The sequence below is a fragment of the Dermacentor silvarum genome, chromosome 9 (genome assembly GCF_013339745.2).
Source record: "Dermacentor silvarum isolate Dsil-2018 chromosome 9, BIME_Dsil_1.4, whole genome shotgun sequence".
Lineage (NCBI taxonomy): Eukaryota > Metazoa > Arthropoda > Arachnida > Ixodida > Ixodidae > Dermacentor > Dermacentor silvarum.
Genome location: NC_051162.1, coordinates 535,689 through 559,663, shown reverse-complemented (window position 1 = coordinate 559,663; position 23,975 = coordinate 535,689). Strand labels below are relative to the sequence as shown.

At 47.9% G+C, this 23,975-nt stretch overlaps 1 protein-coding gene across 2 annotated transcripts in view; it reads right to left on the bottom strand.

Moving 5' to 3' along the window:
- Nucleotides 1-23,975, bottom strand: part of LOC119465093 (12S rRNA N4-methylcytidine (m4C) methyltransferase-like) — a 72,854-nt gene that overhangs the window by 24,800 nt on the left and 24,079 nt on the right. For both annotated transcript variants that reach the window (XM_037725895.2, XM_037725896.2), the window contains one exon: nucleotides 7,884-7,986. In XM_037725895.2, the coding sequence (XP_037581823.1) occupies nucleotides 7,884-7,986 (103 nt within the window). The remainder of the gene's footprint in view (nucleotides 1-7,883; nucleotides 7,987-23,975) is intronic.

Genomic DNA, 23,975 nt, shown 5'->3' with positions numbered 1-23,975 from the left:
CACGTCATCGAGTGTACTCGTCGTAATTCGAGACCGCTGTTCCAATCAAACGAACTTAAACGAACACAAACGAAGTATAAAACTTTGGTAACAAAGCGTGGTACCCGTAGAAAATGAAACGATAAGCTCTTAGCGCGTGAGCCCTGGGTTTTCCTACGATTCCAATCTGCTAGTGCACCGAGTGGCAGGCTTAGATTAGTGGAGCGCTCGATTGGCTATCGCTCGCACTATGCCTGCCTAAGCAATACGCACTTATACGGACCCCTGAGATACGCTCCAATTCTGACATTGCCCGACGTCGGTTGTTTTGGATTGCTGGCTTGCCCCCCCTTGAACTGAAAATCCATGAAAAATATTTTGGTTTCACTCCAAAACATAATAAATAACACTCCGGTCAAAACTATCGTTTTGTTTCCTTTTTAGTTTTTGCTTTCGTTCCGTTCTGACACACTGGCTAGGAGGCTGGGCAGAGCATACGCTCGCAAAACCTGATGCATCGTGGCCTCTGCATAAGTCCCCTTCCGGCGTTGACACGGAAATGAAATAATCATCGTTATTCCGAAATGTTCGTAATACTGAAATATTTTTAGATTAAAACTATAAGCAGTCAGCAGGGGATTTCTATAAAGATTGTTAATTTCAAAAGTTTGTTATTGTGGTGTTAGTAGTAACGAGGTTTCAGTGTATCTATAAGTGTAATTTGTTATTTGTGACAAACATAGTTAACATGTCATTTTTTTACAAAATTAGTAGGCCATTGTTTTTATTCGACTTTTGTTGTTAAAGTCTGTACTTTATTACTTGAATAAAGGTTTTGAGACCCCACTGATGCACAATGAGTAGCAGCCCATTGGTATCGATTGCAGTCTGGGATGTTTATTGATTCAAATTGTACAGCGGCGATATTTGCAAACGAGGCGGTCGTTTCCTTTAGGCAGCATCGTGCCAGTTCGTTTTAAAGCAGTTTTCTTTTGATAACAATAATAATTCAGTCAGTTTATGGGTTCGTCGTTCAATAGGCACCACCAAGAAATGTGTTTAAAAATGGTGAACTTTATCAGCTGTGCCGTTTCACTGGCATAGGCACCGGGCGGCCGTTGTAAGGCGCCAGCAGCGCGCCGGCGATATGCTGGGGAACAGCGCCGCGAACGGCAGCTGTAGGAGCACTGGCATGTGAAGCGGACGACGGGACGAAGGCGCTCGGTGCTTCCAGTGATTTGGTACTGCGGGGGTTCTAAGGGCTGACGCACCGGAAAACGCATGTTCGTGTGTCTGCTCTTGAGAAAAGTCGTCACTTGTACGAGGCAGATCACATTCGTGGCATCAAGTAGTATATAAAGCAGAAAACGAGCGCAAATTGCGATGCAAATGCACCACGCGAACGGAGCTCCGCGGCAAGCTAAGACGTGGAACTCCAGCAGTTATATTCCAGATGTTATTTTGCTGCGCGCGTTAACATTCTCGCGTATTTAATCATGTAAATAGGCGAAGAACACAAAAATTATGGACAAAAAAAAAAAAGAGACGTGCGTCTTCCTTATTCTGTTTCTTGAGCTGCTTCGCCGATCGCACATGTGTCAGTACGTTCCCGTTCTCTGTCCGTTGTAGTTCTTTTATCTTTGCAATGCTTCCCCATTCTTAATTGCTTATAATGTAGGCTCCCTAATTTTATATAGCTTAGCGCGACGGGAACCGTCAGTGGTGGCAAGTGTGAACACGCCACTGCGTTGGCGTTCGCTGTCGATGCGCAGCACAGTCGTGTGCTAGACGCAACCAGAGTTGAGAATTGCTAGGAAGGAAAATGTACATTAAAGGAAGACTGATACACTGAGAAGACGGCAAAATGACTACAAATCTGAGTGTTTGCCTTCGGTGCCCAAGCTCCGGAACAGTTACACTGTGGAGGCGAAGACAGGCAAGTGGGACACGAAGCTCTTGCGTATGAACGGCTCTTTTATTAACGTTAGAACAACTAGACCATAGCAAATTAGGGTCGGAAATGTACAGTGCCCAGCGATTGAAGCGCTGGCAGCGCGCGGCTGCCACCGTTTTTTTTTTTTTTTTTCTTTTAGCGCCACAGCTAGGTGAGCGCCGTGGGACCAAATGCAGTCATAATGCGTTACGAAGGTTCTCGCTTTCACTCTGCACCACAATGCATCAGTTTGGCGTCCCCAGCGCTTACAGCCAGTGCAAAAAGCGCTGGCGACCATGCGATTCGAGTATCGCGTTTCAATTGCTGAGCACTGTACGCGCAGTTGGCTACAGACCGCACATATACAGACTTTCCGCCTGAAAAACGCGATGCCGCGATGAACAACGATTGAATTGAATGGCCTAACCAGCTTCAGTGATGTTTCAGTAACTGTTGGTGCACCTAAAAACGCAACATGTTTGATCAGACTTGGTTTCACGGCAGCGCCTGCTGCGCGTGGCCCGGCCGCCACATGCCATTACATGGGCGGCGCCGCCGCATGAAGGCGCCACCGGTCCAAATTCATCCCGCGCCCGGTGCCTATAACGGCTGCACGGCTTCCATCGTTAATGATGTGCGTCTGGCCGCGTAATGATAAGTTGCTTGAAAAAATTTGCTAGCCAGCGCGAAAATTCATCGCTGGTACCGAGCACAGTCTGCTTGAAGACTACCCACGAAAGCTGATTAACCTTGCAGCCTCTGGGAATGTGCACCAGTGAGTAAAAAAGCAGTGCTTCGCATTTTCAACTTTGAATTCCTTTGCGTGCGAGGCGGATAAGGCAGATTCCTGCAGTCATTTCTTAAAAATGAAAAATAATAATTGTGCGTTTATTGCTCTTCGAAGGGAATTCAAATGAGGCTCTTGTTATTTTCCCACACTGCTAAAATTCCTAACATGGAGTACAGTATAATTAATAGTTTTGGCTGTTCCTGCATAAACGATCCAGACGTGATAAATTCACTGCACATTAGTGGCAAATGTACTTCCGGTGATAGATTTAGATTAACTGCATTTGCGACATGATAAAATGACTGTTTTTATTACTAGTATCTGACAAGAACAATTGTCATCTAATTGAGGCTTGACTAAGCACAGCACACACGAGGACACTGTTGAAAGAGATGCACATGCAAAAAAGTGTTGTGTGTGTGTGTGTGTGTGCGCTTTTCTGTCATGGAGTGTTTTGTGCGCTGTTCTTAGTCACACATGAATCACAAACTCACCCACACTTCCACCATAGTAATTGAGGGTCTTCTTTCTTTCAACTCCAGCCTGCAAGACACTGCTCATATTTGTTCATCCCTTTGGACAAGGGCCAGGACAGGGCGTGTTTCTGAACACTTCAACTAGAACCATGATTTGTTCATTTATTGGACTAACTTGAGTTTCACCATTTTTTGCTTGCACGTTCGTCACAGCTTCGTCATTTCTCTTTTCAGGAAGACGGACAAAAGAGAGATTATTGTTCTACAAGCTGCCCATGCCAAGCCATAAGAAACTCCACGGTCCTCATAATGCCAACAGGTCTTCTTGAACTGTGTGCCTCACCATGAAATGCTTGCAAGTTTACCAGAGAGAGAAGCGTGAGCCCTATTAGGAAAGCAGCAGTCTACAGTTTTGTATCATGTCGAGCGGGAATGCTAAAATTTGACATACAACCTTAGTTGCTTTTAAGGGCGTTTAATGGCAATCGGAGAAGTAACATGTTGAGTCCCAACTTTTTTTTTTAGTCATTACAGCCATGACGACCAGAAAAGAAACAATGTAGCAAGCTCCTACTTGCTAATGCACAAACTCTGTCATCTGCTCTTTGCAAATCAGCTTGGCGGGCATTACCACCTAGTATCACATGTTCCCTCACAACGATAATTTGTTATATTTAAATGCAAAAGAATTTTAGAACGATCAAAATCACTCAATGCAATTTTGAGAAAATGATTCCTCATGTTGAATGAATCTCTGGCAGTCACTCTTTTGTGGTTTAAAAAATCAATAACCAGGCTAGCAATGCACCGTAAGGTAAGAAATACCTAGAAAAGGCAAGCTCACAAAATCGGCCTTTTCCACATTTCACAAATATGACAAATCACTAAAAACTATTTTTCTTTCTCTTCAAATTGCAGATGACAAACCTGAGCCCAGTGTGTTCCCAAAGAGACTTCGAAATATACTCAGAGTAAGTTTGGCTTAAGCATTCAGCCAATCAACAGTGGACGAGCAAGGGAAGCCTCAATGTGGGAACTTGTCAAGGCCCTCACAAAAATCTTTGCTTCTTGAAGCTCCAGGCTTCCCTTGCTCACCTCTGTTACTCAATTGAAGTGTTCATCTCCTTGCAACCTCTCTGCTTTGTTTGAATATAAACGGATACTTTTTTTTCTAACTTGAAACCGTAAATTGAATTTTCCAAGGATCCGCGAGCATTAACTGGGCTTGCTTGTATGTTTATTTAGTGTCCTTGCTTATTCACACAATATTTGCGGAAGTCCTTATAAGCACCGTTGTCTCCAAAACGTTCCTTGCTTTCTATCAGTACTCGACTTGTGTCAAAGCCTTTACTGCCGCACCTGAACACTAAATGTGCAGCAGAAATATCAAGAGCAGACAATATGTGATGTAAAATTTAGCATAACGTTTATTTTTTTTCCTGTACTACGTCCCTCTCGCCAACGTATATTGAAAAGAATGGGACACTGCAGCTTGAGCTTATCTTGCTGACACTACAACGTTTTATGTTACTTTTTTATTCTAGATCAAATCGTTGAATGCACACAATATACGCAATACAAGTATGAGCGTAGCCCAGCATAAATATTCTTGTCTGAAGCTTCGTTCTCCCTGCTTTAGCAGCACGCCAAACACGATGAGACATCTTCGCTCTATTTCACCTTTCGGTCCCATTAAATACTACATGGCTATCTGTGTTTCTGTAGGTTGTACACTCAGTGACTGGAAGCATTAACTCTTTCCCAACCATGGGGAAAATAGGTGTTTTTTGTATGTTACGGCAGATGCTTTCTTCTGAAGGAACTGTTGCACTCAATATTTAATGTAATAGTATGTACATAAACAGAAAGCAACATGAATGCACTTTTCACGAATAAAAGTTTTATTAACGAGATGTATGTCATAAAAAAGATATAAATTGTGAAAATGAAGATTGTGCGATAAAATTGAACAAAGTGTGTAATGACACACTTGTATCTACTAAGAAAGAAATCTAATGAAAATTATGAGATATACAAAATGTATTGTCGTCTATTAGACACTATCTCCGAAAAAATCAACATTTTTTATTGAACAGGTATCTCGCTTCAAAAATTTAACTGCAAGCACTACAGTTGGGCGTGCCGGGCTGCGGCCGCCGATGTTCCGGGCTGGTTTGCGTCGTCGTCGCTTTCAGACTCAAAGTCCGACGAAAAGTCAGCGTCCTCTGACTCGCTGCTATTCGATGTATCGATAAGATCAGCCGCAGAGGCAGCAGAATCGCGATATCTGCGATCTCCTGAAGCGCGCACTCCGTTTCCGGAGCCGGACATTTTGCGTTCTGCATTGACGATCGGAAAACTTCGAAGCGCGTTTAAAAATCACCGCTTGGCGGGAAAAAAAAGAGAACTCCTTAGAAAACAAAAATATAGCGGCGCAGAAGGTCTCGAAAGTGGCGTTTCAAACCATCAATAGTGGGCGGCCATTTTTTTTTTCTCCTTTGACGATCGCGAAACTTCGGAGCGCATTTAAATATCACCGCCTCGTGGGAAAAAGGCGAACTGCTTAGAAAACTAAAATCTAGTTCTCCTCCTTTACGTCCGATAGCGCAGTATGTCCGTGAGCGGCGCGGAAGGTCTCGAAAGCGGCGTTACAAATCATCGATAGAGGGCTAACCATGCCCAATGGGCACGGTACAGGAAGAGTTAATTTGACCTCTACGAAATTTGTGGGCACCTACTGCTTCATTCATCTTTAACAATAAACAATGTAAGCTTACTTGTCTGAAGTGCTTTTTGCCAGTTGAGGCCTCTCGGTCACCTAGCGACATAATAAAGATATCTGTAGTCATGTTATAGTACCGTACACACGAACACCGTTTCGACAGCGGTAACAGAACGGCTAAAATGAGCAAGCCAAGAGGTTGACCAGCCGCTTTGCTACAGCGGCCATATTGCTCACTACGTAATGATGATATTAGTTTTGATCTTGACAGTGCCATCTCTCAATCGCATACTTTAGTTCGGGACACCACCACTACTCTTTATTTCCGTTGCACTGTGGAAAGTACACTTTCCGTTCTCTAAGCCTACATAGGTGTTCTGTGCCACACTCCACTGTGTAAGGCATTCCAATTACACTGTGATGTGCCAATTCAGTTTGGAGCTTTCTGCGTACCCATAACCTTTCGCCACCCTGTCTAGTTAGTAAGATCAAGAACAAACTTCGCGAAAGCATTCACGGTAGTTGCCAGCATGTCAACCCTAGACCCAATCATGGCTTTTAGTCACCTGTCCAGCCTGTGATGTCGCTCACGATCACCGATACAGAATAGTAGCTTGCTGGGCTAGTTCGTTCATTGCAACTTGTGTAACAGTGCGAAAAATAACAAGAAAGGGACAGCGCTCTTTTCACTCTGTCTTTATCGTCGTCCCTTTCTTGTTATTTTTCACGCTGTTACACAAGTCACCGATACAGTTGACTGGTCCGAACATAATGGAGGCCAACTTACCACGACGACTACTACGTCGGCTGGCTGCAAACTTCTGTCATGGCCATACCATGCAGCTCGGCCTAAACAGCAGCGCTTCACGAGGATCCAGTTGCAAAAGTTGCTGCTTGGTGCAGAGTCAACCAAAATCTCAGTAGTGGCCGTACGCCGTTTTAAAAGCCGTGAAATTGCTTCGCCAACAAAAGTGGGAGATAGGCGACATATTTAACAGTGGAACGTTTGTTCATGGCCGCCATGTCTGCAACATCTTGTGCATTACGTTTGAAAAATCGAGCAAGACACCATACAGCATCCGAAATTTCAGTCACCATTTTACACTGTTCATAGAGGACAGCAGCCTGCAGTCTTGTAGGCGCCAGCGCGATCACTCGCTGCCGCTTGAAAAGTGATGCTGTCCCGTTGCCTAAGCAACCAGCAGGCGGTGGAAGGTACTGAAAACAGACAGAAGCCACGGAAGAAACAGCGGTTGGAGAGGCTTCGCTCAGTCCACCACTGAGCGAAGTGGAAAGCACCATGGCGCTTTCGATGGTGCAGAGAAACGGCGCTTTAGGACTTGGTTCTGTTGTCGAAAGCCCGAGGAACTCCTTTGGCGCAGGGTGGGTGCACATTTTGCTGAAATGTAGCAGGACGTAGCAGCCTCTTGGTGCTACACGCAAGCCCAACAACATGCAAGTATGCACCATTTTCTTCAGCATGCCTGTGACCTTCTTGCGTTCCACTGTCTTCACCAGCGCACTACTCGATTGTCTCCAATTCTGTGCACATTGCCACACTCTTTCTTGTGTGGAGCCATTGCTTGTTGCAAGAATGCCACAACATTCACGAGGAGAAACCAATGTGGTGCTCTCAACTTACTCATCAGTGACACAATACCATCGTTACTAAATTATTTAGTACAGTTTCAAGTTTGCCTAATCTGTGCTCCAATTGTGCTAAACAAACAAAACGGCACAGATGTGAGCTTGAGGAGGTCATTCTATCTCAAGCATTTGAGCAAAACTCATTCTATTACGACTTCTTTTTTTTCGCATAAACAGATAGTGATGAGCAGTGCAATAGCACCTTTTCTGCACTCGGTTGCTGGAACCAGTCGGCTGTGACACATGCACAGCTGTGTACACAAAACAATCTTTCTGCATGCATTGCATTATCCACAAGGAGAATCAGCCGATTCAAAACATGCGTTCATACTATACCTTTTTGGCACGCTTCTCCTCTCCATACAACTTGAGTACCTGCACCAGTGAGTCGTAGTCGAGGGAGTTGACGACATCAGCGGCGGTCGGTTCGTCGGGAAACCTGCTGGGACACAGGCAGAGCAGGTGCTCACACACGAGAAGCTGTGAGCATGCCAAAAACCAAGAACACAGCAGTCAAGTGCAGCTGAAACTGGCATAATTGCGCAGAAACAAAACACCACCACACAAGGACGCATTATCAGGACAGGCACACTCCTATCCTGTCAATGTGTGCCCTGTGCAGGCGTGCTTGTCTCGTGCAGAAAATGGTGCTAACAGAGATGCACCAACCAGCTCACCAAGATGTCCTTGTGAACTGCACCTGTCTGCAAACATGAGGAGGACTCCAATGTTTCTCTTCACCCAGAAAGCAAAACAGTGCAATTCATTCAAAAAACAGACGTGCTTCAGAATGAAGAGATCCTGCAGCACTCTTCAAACAAGACAAACAGACCTGTCCAGTAGCTGGACACAAGCTTACGAGTCAAATGTTGTTCTCACACTTCTATTTCCCTGGAAGCGCTGCCTGCCCTCTATACTGAAATCCCTGCAGCCCCTTATTGCGATGGTCAATGATGGTCATTGACCATCTTTTGACATCCCAACAAACTTGTGGCGCTGTCAAAAGCAGAAATGTGTCCCGCGACCTTAGCTCAACAAAAAAGACCCATCTTAAAAGCAGGGGCCGTATTCTGAAACGTTCCACTTCGGCGATAGTTCGCCTTTCGCCTTCAGGCGCGCGCTGACTGGCTGGTTGAGCAAAATTGGACGTCGGGCTCAATGAGCAAATCAGCTCATCCAATTTTGCTGAAACAGCCAATCAGCACATGCCTGAAGGCAAAAGGCAAACTATCATCGAACGTTTCCGAATACGGCCCCAGAATAGACCACTCGAGATGTGCATTCCCGGTCACCTGCTCTCTCCTGAGCTGTATCCTATGCTGGTGTGTCTGCATTTGGTTCCGTTTCCCCCCCGATAGGACCCACATGTACCGCTCTGATAGTGCCTGTGCGCATACAGTGCTCTTACAATGAATACGCCGTTGTTTTGTTTTCATTTTATATTTAGTACTTTCTCAATGGTAAGTGCTACATAGACATCAACTGCATTTAATGCATCAAAGATTATTTCTCGTTGAATGTTCACAGCAGGTTAGAGGTTTTATCCCTGATAACCATTCAATGGGCAAAGTTCTTTCAGTTGACACAGAGGAGTTGTTTTATACCATGCCTCCTATTATTTCTCGGCAATTTGTATTTTTTTCTCACTTTGCAGTATATGTGTATGCAAAATTTATATCACATTACGAAGATGTGGTACTACCACTTGGTAAGCTGCGGAGTCAAGGTCAGTCTTTCATCTGTGATGAGGATGGCAAAAATAGATATTTTGGGCAACAAAAAGCTTGCTTTTTTTGCCAACCAGTCAAAGATGTTTCAACCAGAACTTGCAGTAGTAGTTCTACAACTACTGGAACTACCGTAACAGTAATTAGTGTCGCTCACAGTGGGATGATGCTTGCATGAAGAGCATAGGCAGAGGGGAGCTTCGTTTGCCTCTCACTTGAACGCGTCTGTGAAACTCGCCTCTGGGACACGCAGGAAGACAGCGTGCACGAAGCCGTGCATGGCCACCTTCGCGTTGCACCTGCAACATTGGGTGCATATGTGCTCAGCCAAGCCGACAGCTGTGGCTGGCCGGGCTAGGAGACCCCTTACCGCAGGAAGACAGTGCAGTCACCATTCTTTACCCTCACACCCACAGGATACTGTGTGAGGGAATCTCATCACACTTCATACGAAACAGGACGACGAGAGGCTCTCATTGCTAGACTGCTTCGCTTCGGTGGAGCACGATTTGGGAGGTGCGTGCACAAGCTGCAACGTGTAATTCAACCAGTTGACCACCTGTGCCTGCGGCAGTCGACATTCATTGCCTCTGTCAACCTTCGCGGCGGCAGCGAAATTTTGTTACGTTGAAACTGTGCATAAGCACACTTCGTTATATGTACCTTTTGCGGTCGTGTGTCGGGCCCACGCCGCCATGCGAAAATATTGGCTCCAGTCACATGTCGGGAAGCACCCGACACGCGCGTTTGCTCACATTCTCCGTTTATTTTAGTTTATTTGGGTAGGTTGCGCCATCTCTCGAGAGTGTTTTCAATTACAAATTGCAGTTTTTTGTTGTCAACAGTAGAGGGGAGCACTTTTTGCAAGAGACTTGAAGAGATTTTTGCCCGCAAATTGTAGCACGTACTGCTGACCGGATGGCAACGTTTTCTATGCGGGCATTTTATGGATGGGACTTGTGCAGCCACACTTCAAATATAAGAATGCGAATGGCAACAGCAAAGACTGTGCTGTGTGCAGTGATAGAAAGACGAAAGGAAGGAGACTGTCTTCTACTGCAAGACATGCAGTGCAAATCCTAGCCGCCACCCCGGCGACTGCTTCGAGCGATACCGTACTAAGCTCAAGTACCACTGACAGCCAAGGGTATAGAGAAATGTTTCTCAAATAAATCCCCTAACATGTATTTGTGTACTAGAACATTTCTTCTGCATGGCTAGAGCATTTCTTCTGCATGGTGCCCAGAATGCGCAGAATGGCTTCTGACCGGAACGCAAACTGGGTAAAAGGCAAAGGGTTAAAAGGACTGACAGCTGGCCAGAATGTGTCGTGAGACATTGATGGAAATGAAATGACCATGATTTATAGTGATAGAACCCAGCACACTGTTCGTGATTTAAGTACAAATTATAATTTTAATTTAGCAAAAGAAAGTCTCAAAACCCGGTAAGTAGTGTGACCTGGCGGTGAAATCAATTGTTACTTGGGATGTAGTATACAAGATTACTGTCGGCTGCCATTAAGCATACTTATTGCTTAAAACTGCAGTTGGTATATTATTAGATTGTCATGAGTCAGACGTTGGCGGTATACGAAAAAGACCACGACGAAGTTCGCGGAGCGTTCCGAACGGCGCAAGCGCTCGAGGCACGCGAACCGAGGCGTAATCCGCAAGGGAGATGCGATGGAACATTATTATTGACGTGGCTCTTGAGCTGGAAGGTCGTCTAGTCAGCCATGCTCTGACGACGGGAGAGCGGAGGACCCGGCCACGAAGTCATGACGCTAGCAAGGCCCAGGCGTAGCTGTAGTCCTCGGAGACGTCCGGGCGAAGCTCCTGGGACCGGCTGCTGCTGCTCACGGTGATTCCGGTCTTCTTCTCGAGAATCCCTCTTCCTCGGCCAAGCCCGTTAACTGATAATCACCGTGCTACCTGGTCGCCATGCCGAACGACGTAAGGCGAAGAACGCTTCGCGAGGCCTAACTCGGCGAGTGACACGTCAGCGGCGGCTACCGGGGCACCAGCCACGTTCTCGACCAGGTCGACGGAACCGCGAGGCGTCGGCAATTATGGCACCCGCAACGCTTCGAATGAGATCTACGTGGACGCTACAAGAACTTCAAACCGACGTAAGAATCCGCACTTCCCTGATTGCGACGCAGTTAGGCCTAATCCAGGGTGGCCAGACTCTGACGAGTCAGCGTTAGGACTGACTGAGAGACTTTAAGGTGGAGCTAGGCTTCGAAACTGAGATAGTTCTGTTTATGTAGTTTGTAGTTAATCTGAGTTTGTTGTTTGAGTTCGAGTGAAGACTTTTGTTGAATTATAATTTTAGTTTTGTGCGCCGCGTGCTTTTACCGTACCTATTAAATCCTTGTTTGCTGTGCTGCCAGTCGTGTCTCCTCCATCGAAAGTAGCGCATGTACGCAACTCTCTGCCTCCCAAGCGAGTAGATAGGTGACAAAATATTGGTGAGCCTGCCAGGATTGATACGGCCCAGTCACCGATACTCGGGAGTTGCAAAGATGGAGTGGGAATGCTTGGCGGCGATAGCGAAGGATTTAAACCTGTCAAAAGACGAGACAATGACATTTTTCGAATACACTCGACAAGAAAAAGAAAAGGAGCATGAACGAGCACGCGTGGAGCATGAACGAGTGTGCGAACAGCACAAAAGCGAGAAAGAAATTTTAGAGTTAAAGATTCGACTGGCAGAGATGAACGCCAGGTCTCGCGAGGGGTCGATTTCCCCCAGGTCGGCGTCATCCGACTCGACTTCGCCCAGGCCAAAGCAGATTTGCCCAAGGAAATTAATGGCTCCGTTTGATGAGCATAGAGATCATTTGGATGCGTATTTGCATCGCTTTGAGAGAATAGCGGTCGGGACGTCTCGCCCGGACGTCTCCGAGGACTACAGCTACGCCTGGGCCTTGCTAGCATCACGACGTGGCCGGGTCCTCCGCTCTCCCGTCATCAGAGCATGGCTGACGAGACGATCTTCCAGCTCAAGAGCCACGTCGATAATAATGTTCCGTCGCTTCTCCCTCACGGATTACGCCTCGGTTCGCGTGCCTCGAGCGCTCGCGCTGTTCGGAACGCTCCGCGAACTTCGTCGTCGTCTTTTTCGTATACCGCCGACGTCCGACTCATGACATAGATGCATATTATGAAGTAAAGAAAGTCCACACTAACGAGCAGGTCCCACAGTGCATAGCACGTGCGAGTAAATGCCCAGAGTCTTCTTGTGAAATGCCATCGAATAGTTGTACCGTAAATGAGCGCCAATATTAGCACATGCATGGCTATGGCAACACGCTGAACTGCGTGTACCGTGTAAAAGTATCATCTCGCTTTCGAAAACTTGGCTTGGCACTCTTGACTGGTTAATGACCAAAGCAGTTGGACAGGAAACCATGAAAACAGGTAGCTATTATTATAGAGATAACCCTTTGGAAAACATGAATCGCAAGAACATGGGCTTTATAAGTAGACTAATACTTGCTCACAGCTACGGCCGCACTTGCAGTCTGCTGCCCACCAATCTGGATATAACCAACTCTAGGGGGCCATGCCAAATCGTTTGTTATTCTGAAAGGTCGTTATAGTGAAAGCCCCAAAATGAACCATTTTGCCCATCGACCCATCAGTTGTCACCGCATGAGTTATATCTGAAAATGTCGCTGTTGGCTCGGCTGTGGTGGTGGTGCTGCCACGCACCACCACAGTACCGTATATAGAGCGGCGCACGCAAAAGAGACGTTGAGGCCGAGAAAGACATGGACGAAGAAGCTCCATGTCACCTATAAAGCGTACCGTTTCTTGTTTGTTTGTTTTTGATAGTCCTTGCCATGGACACCACAATGGTTTCGCTTGAAACAGACACCTAAACTATTCCAAAGTGCAAGCACGTGCAAGTGGCACCGTCCGGAAAGTGTGGCCTTGTGGCATCCCTGCGAACATGGAGGTTATATTTCTCCACGCACGTAGCTGGTACAAGAAGCGTGAAAGAAAGAAGAGGCATGCACAGAAACAATGGTGAAAGAAAGAAGGAAAGCTTGTCTGGCATGCGCTGGCAAAACCTGATGCCTCCGCAATAGAAAAAATATATCCCTCCCTTTCTGGCGTTTTTTTTTTTTTTTGCCTTCGGTGCCGTCTCGGTTTCACGAACAGTGGTGTCCGCTCTCTGCTCCTTGTCTGCTAGCCTACTGTTCTGGCTGCCATAAAGGATACACGGAAAATTAAGAATCCCCTTATTTCTGAATATTAGTTCACACTACTGAGGCGTCGCTCACGTGACATGAAAATTGAATAATGATGGTTATTCTGAAAACTTTGGTATTCTGAGATTCGTTGTACTGAAATATTTTTAAGTTGCAACTATAATCAGTGAGCAGGGGAATTCTGAAAAGTTTGTTAATGTGGTGTTTGTAGTGGCGAGGTTTCACTGCATATGCATCTTCAGCTACAAATGGCACAGTTTGCACACTACTACAGAGCATGCATGCTTTTAGGATCCAAGAATGTATTTAGTGTTAGGAAGCCCCCCCCCATGTTCTCTCGTCAAGTCTAACATATCTCACGAAATAATCACCTGCTCTCTCTGCTTTTCTTTTGATAAGCGCAAGCCACTACAACTGTGCCACCGCAATGCAACTCAAGTGTTCAAGCAATTGTAGTTGAATCAACAGGTCCTCCCTTGCGATGTCTTAGCTCAGCCAATGTTGCCATTTCTACTCCAATCTCGGCGCAATCCATCTTCGCATTTGAGAAGTGCAGTCTCGGCCTGTTTCCAAACACATTACAGTGGAATCTCGTTGACACGATTCTGCATAATATGTTGTTCGGGATAATATGCTTCTTTTCTTTTTCCCGGATATGTCCCACAGTAGCAATCTATTTTCGTATGGTTATGGCGATCACGTTTTCACCTGAAATTGGATAACACGACTGCAGAAGGTCTTTTACTTGTATTTTTAAAACTCGGAGCTTTATGTTCCAATTAACTTAAGCAACGTTCCAATGACCCACGAATGTGTTGAGCCCCAGCCACACTGAAAGAAAAATGTACGCGGCACGCTGCCGGCGGTAAAACGCTGCTGCGGCAGTGCGGCCCCACAGAATAGCGGTGGACTGCTGCTCAGCTCCTTAAGGAAACAGTGCCTTCCTTTGTAGCGTGAGCTGCACTGGCTGAGGTTGAGCAGTTTCACGTGGCTCCTGTTCTTATTTCTGGGGTTTTACGTGCCAAAACCAGTTATGATTATGAGGCACGCCGTAGTGGAGGGCTCCGGATTAATTTTGACTGCCTGGGGTTCTTAAACGAGCACTACAACGCAAGCACACGGGCGTTTTTGCATTTCGCCTCCATCGAAATGCAGCCGCCGCGGCGTCATGCTCGGCAGCGCCATGCCTTAGCTGACTAAGCCACTGCAGCGGGTCCTGGAGAGCCATGTTGCACATGCGCGAGGAGCAGTGACGTCACACAGCGCACAGCTGGTGCGCCGGGCGTTTGCTCTGGGCCCGGCGTATGCGCTGGGCGTTTGCCAGTGTGGTATAACCATGGAGAAGGAGAGCGAAATTGCTGCTCAGCGGCGCAGAAGAGCGGAGAAGCTTAACTCATCGGATCCCGAAGTAGTTGCCTGGCAATTAGCGATTGAGCGTAGGAAGAACGAACAGAAGAAGGCTAAACGTGCTGCGGAGACACCGGAGCAAAGGGCGAGGTATCAAAAGCCTTCCTAGAAAATGGGAGAAGTGCATTCGTGTGAGGGGAGATTATGTTGAAAAACAATTTTTTTTTCAAGTTCTGGCAGTTTTCCTGACATACGAGTTGCAACACTTTTTGATCACCCCTCGTACAACTTTTGTGCCCCTGCAATATGATGGGAATGAAGCTAAATCATTCCTAGAACAATGACAAAGGCGACGCAGCTCCGTGAATGCCTACAACAACCTAACGCCTGCAGGCTTGTCTCGTGCGTGTCAAGTACTCGTGCACAAGGCCCGCACCGGTGCTGCTCTGACGCCGGATGTACTTGTACGCTGGCGTGCACACAAGGAAAGAAGACGCCTTCCAGGCAACACTACGGAAGAGCTACCCCCAATACAGACAAGTTGCCCAGCGTGTAAAACAGCAGCTGCGCCAACCATCTGGCACTTGCTGTGAGAGTGCCCAAATATATGCTGCCCTCCGACGAAAGCACCAGGGGCAAGTGGCCAGCTTCGTGTCCTGCGAAGCTGGTCCTGTGACCAGTGTCCTGCGAGTGCTGTTTGCCTTTGCTGCGGAATCGAGAATTCTCCACATGGTGTAACCATGCGGGGAGGCATTTTTCGGTGGCTGGCCCTGTCCTCATCTCCCAATTCCCCAACTCCATCCCTCTCTAAATAAAGCTTTACAGCTTTACCATTACCATTGTCAGGTTTGGCGTTATTTGCCAATTATCAGATTCTGAAATCTACAGAGTCACTCTCTTTCAGTAGTTCAGTACAGCAGAGCCAAGGCTACGCAACCCGCGACAGCAGATTCTTGCACAGCAAGATGTAGTGCCACAGTTTGGAACCCGCTGGGCAACTAAATGGCCTTGACAAGTGACCTTGTCGGCAGGTGTTTACTTGGAAGCTTCTCTGCAGGTCGCAAGGTGGTTTACTGCGAGATTTCACCTTGCTCTTTATTGAACTATTTGTCGAGGCTCTGTGATACTGAAAATAAGTTCTCCACTTGTTCATATGAATACTTGCAAATAACAAAGACATTAATGCAACGCTGCCGTACAGACATTCATTTGCATTTGAAAAGCAGAAAAAATTTATTGATTTGGCAGTGGCTACGTTCATACTACAGTCAGCACCAGCCACAACACCACAAAGGATTCCCTCCTGAGTAGTGCTTCATCCTTCGCAAAAAATTTTGTCCGCAGACTTTCTTGTGTGGTATCGTTTCAAGCTGCCCTTTTACGCGAAAAGAACGAATAAGTTGGCGTTGAACATGCTTAGAACAATGCAGGAGTGCAAATTTTAATAAGGGAAGTGTCAGCGAGTGCACCGTGTACAAGATGATGTTTACAAGAAGGGTCAAGAGATGACGCCACCATCCCGTGCGAAGAGCTGGCTGAGTGCTCCACCTGAACCCTCCCCTTCTGTCGTCTCTGCAACCCTCCTTCTCTTCTGTATCTCGAAATATCTGGAAGACGCACGCCTTTTTGGCGTCAGTGAAAATATGGAATAAATTTTCTGCTGCTGCTATCACAACAACATACAGTGCAGACCGTTTATAACGTAAGTCGCCGGGGTCGCGAATATCCGCACTATAAGCGGTACCGCACTATAACCAAAGCAACAATTTTCAAGGCCCACACATATGCAAAACATGTGCACCAAGCCGTCACGCGTGTGCGACAGTCGAGGAATGCGGCTAGAACGTTTGCATTCAATTTACAGTCGAATCTTGTTAATTCGAACCAAATCACGCGGCTGCGCCTCCAACCGGCATTGCGCCGGCACCGCCATAGAGTAAAAGCTTACGAGAGACTCCTCAATGTCACGTGCGAAAAAAAAAAAAAAAACGAAAGAAAAAACGCGGCGGAAATTTCACCCTCTCTCAAATGGCAAGGTCGCCGATTCTGCGTTGCGCCGGAACATGCGTGTACGTGCCGACGTCTCAGCCACGCTACCGTAGCCACGCATAGAAAAAGGCAGTGAGCCCTTCTTTCTCCTTTATGCTTCCTCTACTTTCTAGTCATGTGTTGACCTTGCACGCTGCGGCTGGCTACGGCACAGAGGGAAGCAGCGGCGCTGTCCCTGGCCGGCCAACGCCCGCTTCCCGATAACGGCAGAAAACGAAACTTCGGAGAGCTGGCGCCGGGCCAGCTGTAGCGGCGGCGCCTGCACAGCGGCGGGCGCGCACGGTGACAGTCGAAAGTGAGGGAGGGCGAGAAGGGCCACCGAAGCGGCGGAGTTGCCGAGGCGAAATCCGCTTCCCTGCAGCCCTCCTCCCACACATTCCGCGGTCTCTGCGTGCGCCCTTCCCCGTGCCGTGCCGGCGCCGCCCGCTCCCTGAAGTTTCATTTACTGCCGTTATCGTGAAGCGAGCTAGGCCTGCCTTGGCAATTTCATGGCCCTCGCTCGCTATGCGCGCCGTGATACAGTTAAACCTGCTTAAACGAACCTCCATATAACCAATTCCTGGATATAACGAAGTTTTTCTATTCCCCGCTGTTACTCCATAGAAGCACATGTATTTGAGACCTCTACGTAACGAAGTGGCAGCGGTTGACCTCCTCGATATAACGAATTTTCCCCTCCGACAACCTAGACATTTCGCCCCAATTTTGTCATTTTTGCGCGAGCAGCAACCGGAAGCACCTTCTCCGCCGCGATGGAATGCAAAGCGAGCGCACGTGTGCGTGCGTGTGCGACGCGGGCCTGCATCCCTCGACCCGGCGATCTTGCCATCGCCGGCGTGACCTTTCCCCCTCCCTTCATTCAAACCTGATCCTGCCGCTTGCTGCAGCTGGCCTAGCCCGCCAAGCCGGCACTCTCTCCTTTTTCAGTTGATGTTTCCGATGCGCTGGTACACGCTGTGACACATCACACTCGATGAGCGCGGACACCCGCTGTCAAACGCTGGCGGCGTGTGGAAGCGCCGCTGGGGAAGCGAGCGAAGTGGCCTTCGTGCTGTTGTCTATCGCTTCAACGCAAACTAAGTGCCGAGAACACACAGCACGCACAAAGCTATGAGCCGCCGACGCACCTACACTGCTAGACTATGCCCCAACGCAGATCGCTTTTAAGATACGGCCCGCGCGACCGCGCGCCGCCCCGTTATCCCTCCCCCCTCGCTCCCTCGCCGGTGCCTCGAGCGCAACGAAAGAAGGCGCGCTTCCTCCCTGCTTTTCTTGCGCGGGAGAGATTTAGACGCGGTCGTCGGCTCCCCTCGCACGTTTTCACCCGCACATACAGCATACGGCGTGCGGCGACTGCATTATTGGCGCTGAGCCGTGCTCCCTCAAGGGCTGCAGAAGATAGCGTCAACCTTTCCCTTTCCACACGAACCACTCACTGCATTATCGTCCTTGGACTTTATACGGAATATCTATGAGCCAAAACCAATTTTAGGGCCACAACGCATCATAGACACCATCTTTATGTAGCAAATACGGATCTCAAGGGCCATACTTTTGCTAGTGGAAATCGAAAATACGTCATAGTCGTCGCCCCCGGCACTTTGGGTGGCCAATGCCATCGTCAAGCTACCAAGCCAAGCGACATGAAAAGTCAAAATGGCCGTTCGGGCCGGCGCGGGATGGCAGTTCGCAACGATGATGCGGGAACGGTTCCACAGTTGCGACGCAACAGAGGGGCTACCAATGCATTGGGTTATATGGGAGCTGTGCCGGGACTGGCCGAAAACGACTAACAGCCGAGAAAACGCAGCCCCCGCAGCTCCGCTGTTACGAAAACGTAACAGCGGAGTTCTACTGTAACACTATACGACGCTATGACGCCATCGTGACGCTCGCTCTTTGTTTCCGATGCCTCGCGCTTGTGTGAAACGACACGCGTCCACGCATCCGGTACCTGGTGTGAAATTCCAAGGATGAGTGCTTCAACGAAAACGGAAAACGGGTGCGCGTTACATTTGAGGGTGCGTTAGAATTGAGTAAATACGGTAAGCGTTTTTTTTTTCTCGAATTTTCGTGCCGTACCTGCATATAACGAAATCCTCTTTATAACGAAGTTTGTCGAGAATTTGTCAATTTCGTTATATCCAGGTTTAACTGTATTTCACGACTCGCACTCAAGATTCTGGTTTCAGCCTCACTGGCTTTTCGTTCGCACCACGTGCCTTTCTCCACTTCGTCTCTCTTTCTTCCTCGAGCACTCCTTGGGGCGCCCGTTTGAGGGGAGCATTCGCCGTCTCCGCTGACTTCTGTACTCCCACTGTAACCGGTATTTCGTTTCCCGCAACTGCACTATAAGCGATACGTGTATACAGAGAGTGCTATAGGAAAATTAACGGGAGTCTGAAAAGACCGCACTATATCCGGTCCTGCACTATAAGCGGTTACGTTATACGTGGTCTATACTGTATCTCGCTGCGCAGTTGCTGTCTTAGTAGATGCTGCCGCCACCTGTGCTGCAATGCTCGCCATGCCATGATTCAGTTTCGGTTTGGCCGGTGACGTGTACCGAAGAGCTGAAAGAAAGATTGCCGCTTTACGGTCGGGTGCTTGCGGCTTCGAACGCTTGCGGCCACACTTCTGTGAAAAGCTTCCGTCGCAAGCACCTACGGCGTGCCTACTTGCAAGTCCTGGATGACCAAATCAACATGTTGCCCGGTGCCTGTGTTCGTCGCAACGGCATGAGTGAGTGGTCGACGACTTCGGAAGCCTTCCACGTTTCCTCTAGGGTGCGTTGAGCTGTGAAAGACACTTAGGATGAAGGACGCCATTAGTGTAAAACTGAGACTAACATAATCGATTTGTTCATCGACCGTGATGCTTAGGTCATTTGCCTCTGTCATTTATATGTCTGCATGTAAGCTTGTGCCCTGTCCATTGTTATAAAGTAGTTTTCTACGTGTACTGTCTTTCCCTCTGTACATCTGAGACCTTGGGCCCACAAACCACCATCCCAGCCGCTAGTAGATGACAGGACGCATAAGGGCAACTTTAATCCCCCTGATTGGTCGAAGAGCTTCCACAGTGCTGCATGGAACTACTGAAATAGAGTATAGTCTTGCGACGGGTTGCTCGGTACTACAAGAAGAGACCGATGTGCGTCAACGAACAGCATCGGCAACGAGGCCGCCGTACGGTGTGTCTCAAAGATAGCGGCCTTGAACAACTTTGTTGCTATCCCGTGCATTCGCTTTCGTCTGCAAGGCACTTTGTTGGCTTTCGGGCTGCTGTGAATACATCTGTGTCGATTTGGTACCAAACCATAATTTTAGTCGCCAACACCCGATGAAGCAGTGCCAATTAAGTCTAATGGCGTAGGCAGTGTAGCCGTTGTGATAATGGGATGTAAGCCATCGCGAAATGCTTGCTGCTAATACGTTCGTATGGGTGAGTCATCAGTGATCGGTCTCAAGATCACGTGTGTGGGTTGGATTGACGGCTGCTGAAGCGGCGCGAAGTTTGTCGCCGGATATTCAACACAATCCGCTTGCCTATCAGCGGCCAACTGGCCTGATCTTCACGCATGCTTTCGCACTTTAAGAAATGCGCGCTGCTATTGTTGCTGTCTCCTCTGTCTGCATCGCATCATCATTTCGATCGGCCCTATCGACCCGAACAAGCCTTGTGCTGACAGAGGCAGCCACGGCTGACGCGGCACCATTCTGCTGATTGCGTTGTTTGGGCGCTGTGTGTGCAATCCCACATCAGGCGGATGTCGAGGAGTGCTCGCAGTGACAAAGTCCGCTACCATGTCAGCAGGGGCGGCTTGTCCGTGGTGTTCTTTTTGCGCCGAAAACAAAGTGAAACACTTGCTTGGGTGGCATCAAGCACGAGGGGCTCTGCAGCGCACGTGACCTGTGCAGGTCTCCACATCGAATAGTAGATCTTCGATTCGCGAATCGAATTATTCGAATGTTCTCTATTCGTTACTTTCAGATATAGCGCAGAAAGGTACACATACACACGAAAAAAACACAACAGATGCGGACGTCTGTCAAACGTATGTGTAATTTTTTGCGCTATATATCTGGAAGTAAATATGTTAGACCAACTAGCCCAACAGACCGGTCCTTCTGAAGTATGTTCCCTATTCGATTTGGTAATATTCGGGTATTCGCACACCCCTAGACTGTTTTATCATTGCTGTACAAAATAAGAAAGCAACCAGAAGGTTCAATGCTGGGCTTGCAGTCTTAAGATCACTGTTAATACCCTGTCATTATGACATGCATGCAGCGGGGCATTTAAAAAGTAAACGATGAGAGTGGACACCGGTAGTGGGCATCAGCTGGGCTTTGTTCACCCTCATCAAAGTATGGCCGCCATAACCCCGAATCCACCACAGCAGCTGCACCGTGGAGCGAGGAGGCCTAGACTCCGCTGCAATCTCATTTGTGCAGTTTCATGAACAGTCTGCAAAAACATTCACAGACGAGCAGGGTGTCTTGCAGAATGCCGTATTCAAATTATTTCGAAATTTTGACAGTGAACTAAATTACAATAAATGAGGCGACAAAATGCATCCTGCATGGTTTAGTTCATCCGATGTTATCTTGCACTGTACAAACTTGAGCAGTCGCCGAACAATGAATGTCACTGAAGCCAATAAGTTTCCACAAGGGGACTGACTGGTCCTTGGTCAGGATGACTGCTCACCTTTTCAAGTTTCCATCTATATTTGAACTTGTGTCTTGTTTGGAACGCTACAAACTTGCCAGCTAACCGAGTTGCCACTGTATAATTGTTATCGTTAACACCCAGAACAATATGTTGCATTGGAATCTTTTGGTACTACATAGTGATGCTCGTTTGGTGACCACATTAATAGCTTGGCTAGTTTGTCCCGCTAGTCTGAGGCTCGCCTCGAGAAACCAGAGCCCACGCTCAGAAGACCCGAGGTGGTTCCCTCGCACGACAGCACCTCAGTGTCACGTAAGCTGTGCCCACAACTTGACGACCAAGGAAGAAGCCATTGTGTGTGGTGGGGATTTTTGAGCACTTGTATAGGACAAACAGGCAGCTGCAGCGATGATCAACCCCATCGAGTCACATTTACCAGCACAGTGAGACTGTTGAAGCGGAGAGGTGGCCATTATCAATGGACCGTTTTAGATGGAAATGAATGAGAAGGCTCGCCTTAGTGACAGGTCTGTAGTGAACGAAGGTTTCTAGGGAAAATGTTGCAATACTGCTCAAATGCAAAACAATCTGTGTACTCTCCTTCATATGCATGCTGCGCAAACTTGAGCATTTGCTTTTCATCAATGCAAGGGATACAAAGACTGCCACTTGTGTGATAGCACGCATTTTAACGTGACAGCGTTAAGGGCCCCGTGTCCGGCATGCGATGCAGGTGGTGGAGCGAATCCCCAACCACCCCGACCGCACAGGCCCTCCACGTGGTGCAAGGTGTTGGTGAACAAAAATTGAATTTCTCACAGTGAAATCCGTCAGGAAAATGGTTAAGTACGACTTTACCATTCGGCGTCGGATTTGCCGTCGGACTGTTTACCAATCGACGTCGAATTGCAATTTGAATGTACGAGAAAACCTAATTCTGCTACGAGGAAACTCCAACACAAACCCCTTTTCCAGCATTTCTACCAGACCTACAGCCATGCGTTGCAATGTGAACTGATCCCGATAACGCTATCACGTTCTACTCTTAAAGGCGAAGCTTAAGCGTCCTTTTGTTTTTAGTTCTTTTTCATTTTGTCATATGCACAGCAAAACCACAATAATTCGCAGCAGCCCAACATCGTGACCCGTGATCAGGCCTTCCGTAGACATGCTTCACATGTTTGTATAGCTCCGATGACAATGCTAAACTTAAATGTGCATTTCTATCATAAGGAGTGATATCCAAGGTGGTTTTCCAAGTACAGCCGAATCTCAATAATTCGAACTCGAAGGGGCCCGAAAATATTTTTGAATTAAAGGAAGGACTTTTGAAGTATTCGTACACCATAGCACGACGTACGAACGGTGTGAGTCGTGAAATATCGCGGAGTGCAAGCACATAGCGAGTGAGGGCCACAAAACTACCCATGTCGGCCAACGCTCGCTACCCGATAACGGCAGAAAACGAAACTTCAGGGAGCGGGCGGTGCCGGCACGGCGATAATCGCGTGCGGGGACCGTCGAAGGTGAGGGAGGAGGGTGGCAGGGAAGCGGATTTGGCCTCTGCAACCCCATCGCTTCGATGGCAGTGGATTCAATGGCTCCCCTCGCGCTCCCTCTCAACCTCCTCACCTTCGACTGTCTCCGTGCACGCCCACCGCCGTGGTGGCGCCGCCCGCTCCCTGAAGTTTCGTTTTCTGCTGTTGAAGTGAGCGCGTTAGCCAGCGTGGGCAGTTTCGTTGCCCAAACTGGGCCTCCACCGTTGCTTCCCTCTGCGCCACAGCGTTGGCTGAGACGTCGGTACATACATGCGTGTTCCAGCGTGACGCAGAAACAGCGACCTTGCCATTTGAGAGAGTGAAATTTCCGCCGCGGTTCTTTTTCTCCCTTTCTTTTTTTTTCTCCGCGCAGCGTTGAGGGGTCTCGCCTAAGCTTTTCAGAGCAATGCCGATTGGAGGTGCTGTCATGTGATTTGGCCCGCTGCCGAGAGCATTGTCGGTGCGCATGTTTGAATTAACCATCGCAAATGCTTTCGCGTTGGAATTACCGGGCGTTTTCACCCATTGGAATACACATAATTTTGACGGGACCACAGCGTCAGTTCGAATAAACCAGAAGTTCAAATTAAGCGTGTTCGAATTAACGAGATTCGACTGTATCTGGTACGGCATGCACTCTCTGCGTCAATGGCAGTGTGATGCAATAGTGATTTTTCTTGATTTCTTGATTCTGCTAAGACTAGAATATGAAAGCTTGTGATGAGCATCTAGGTATAATTCCTCTGCACTCGGTTTGCACCGACAGTCTCTCACAGATGAGGACATCTTCTCGAGAAAATGCGCACAGAGTCACCCGACCCACTACGGTGCTGCCTGTTGTGGGCTCCAAAATACAGTAAAACCTCGT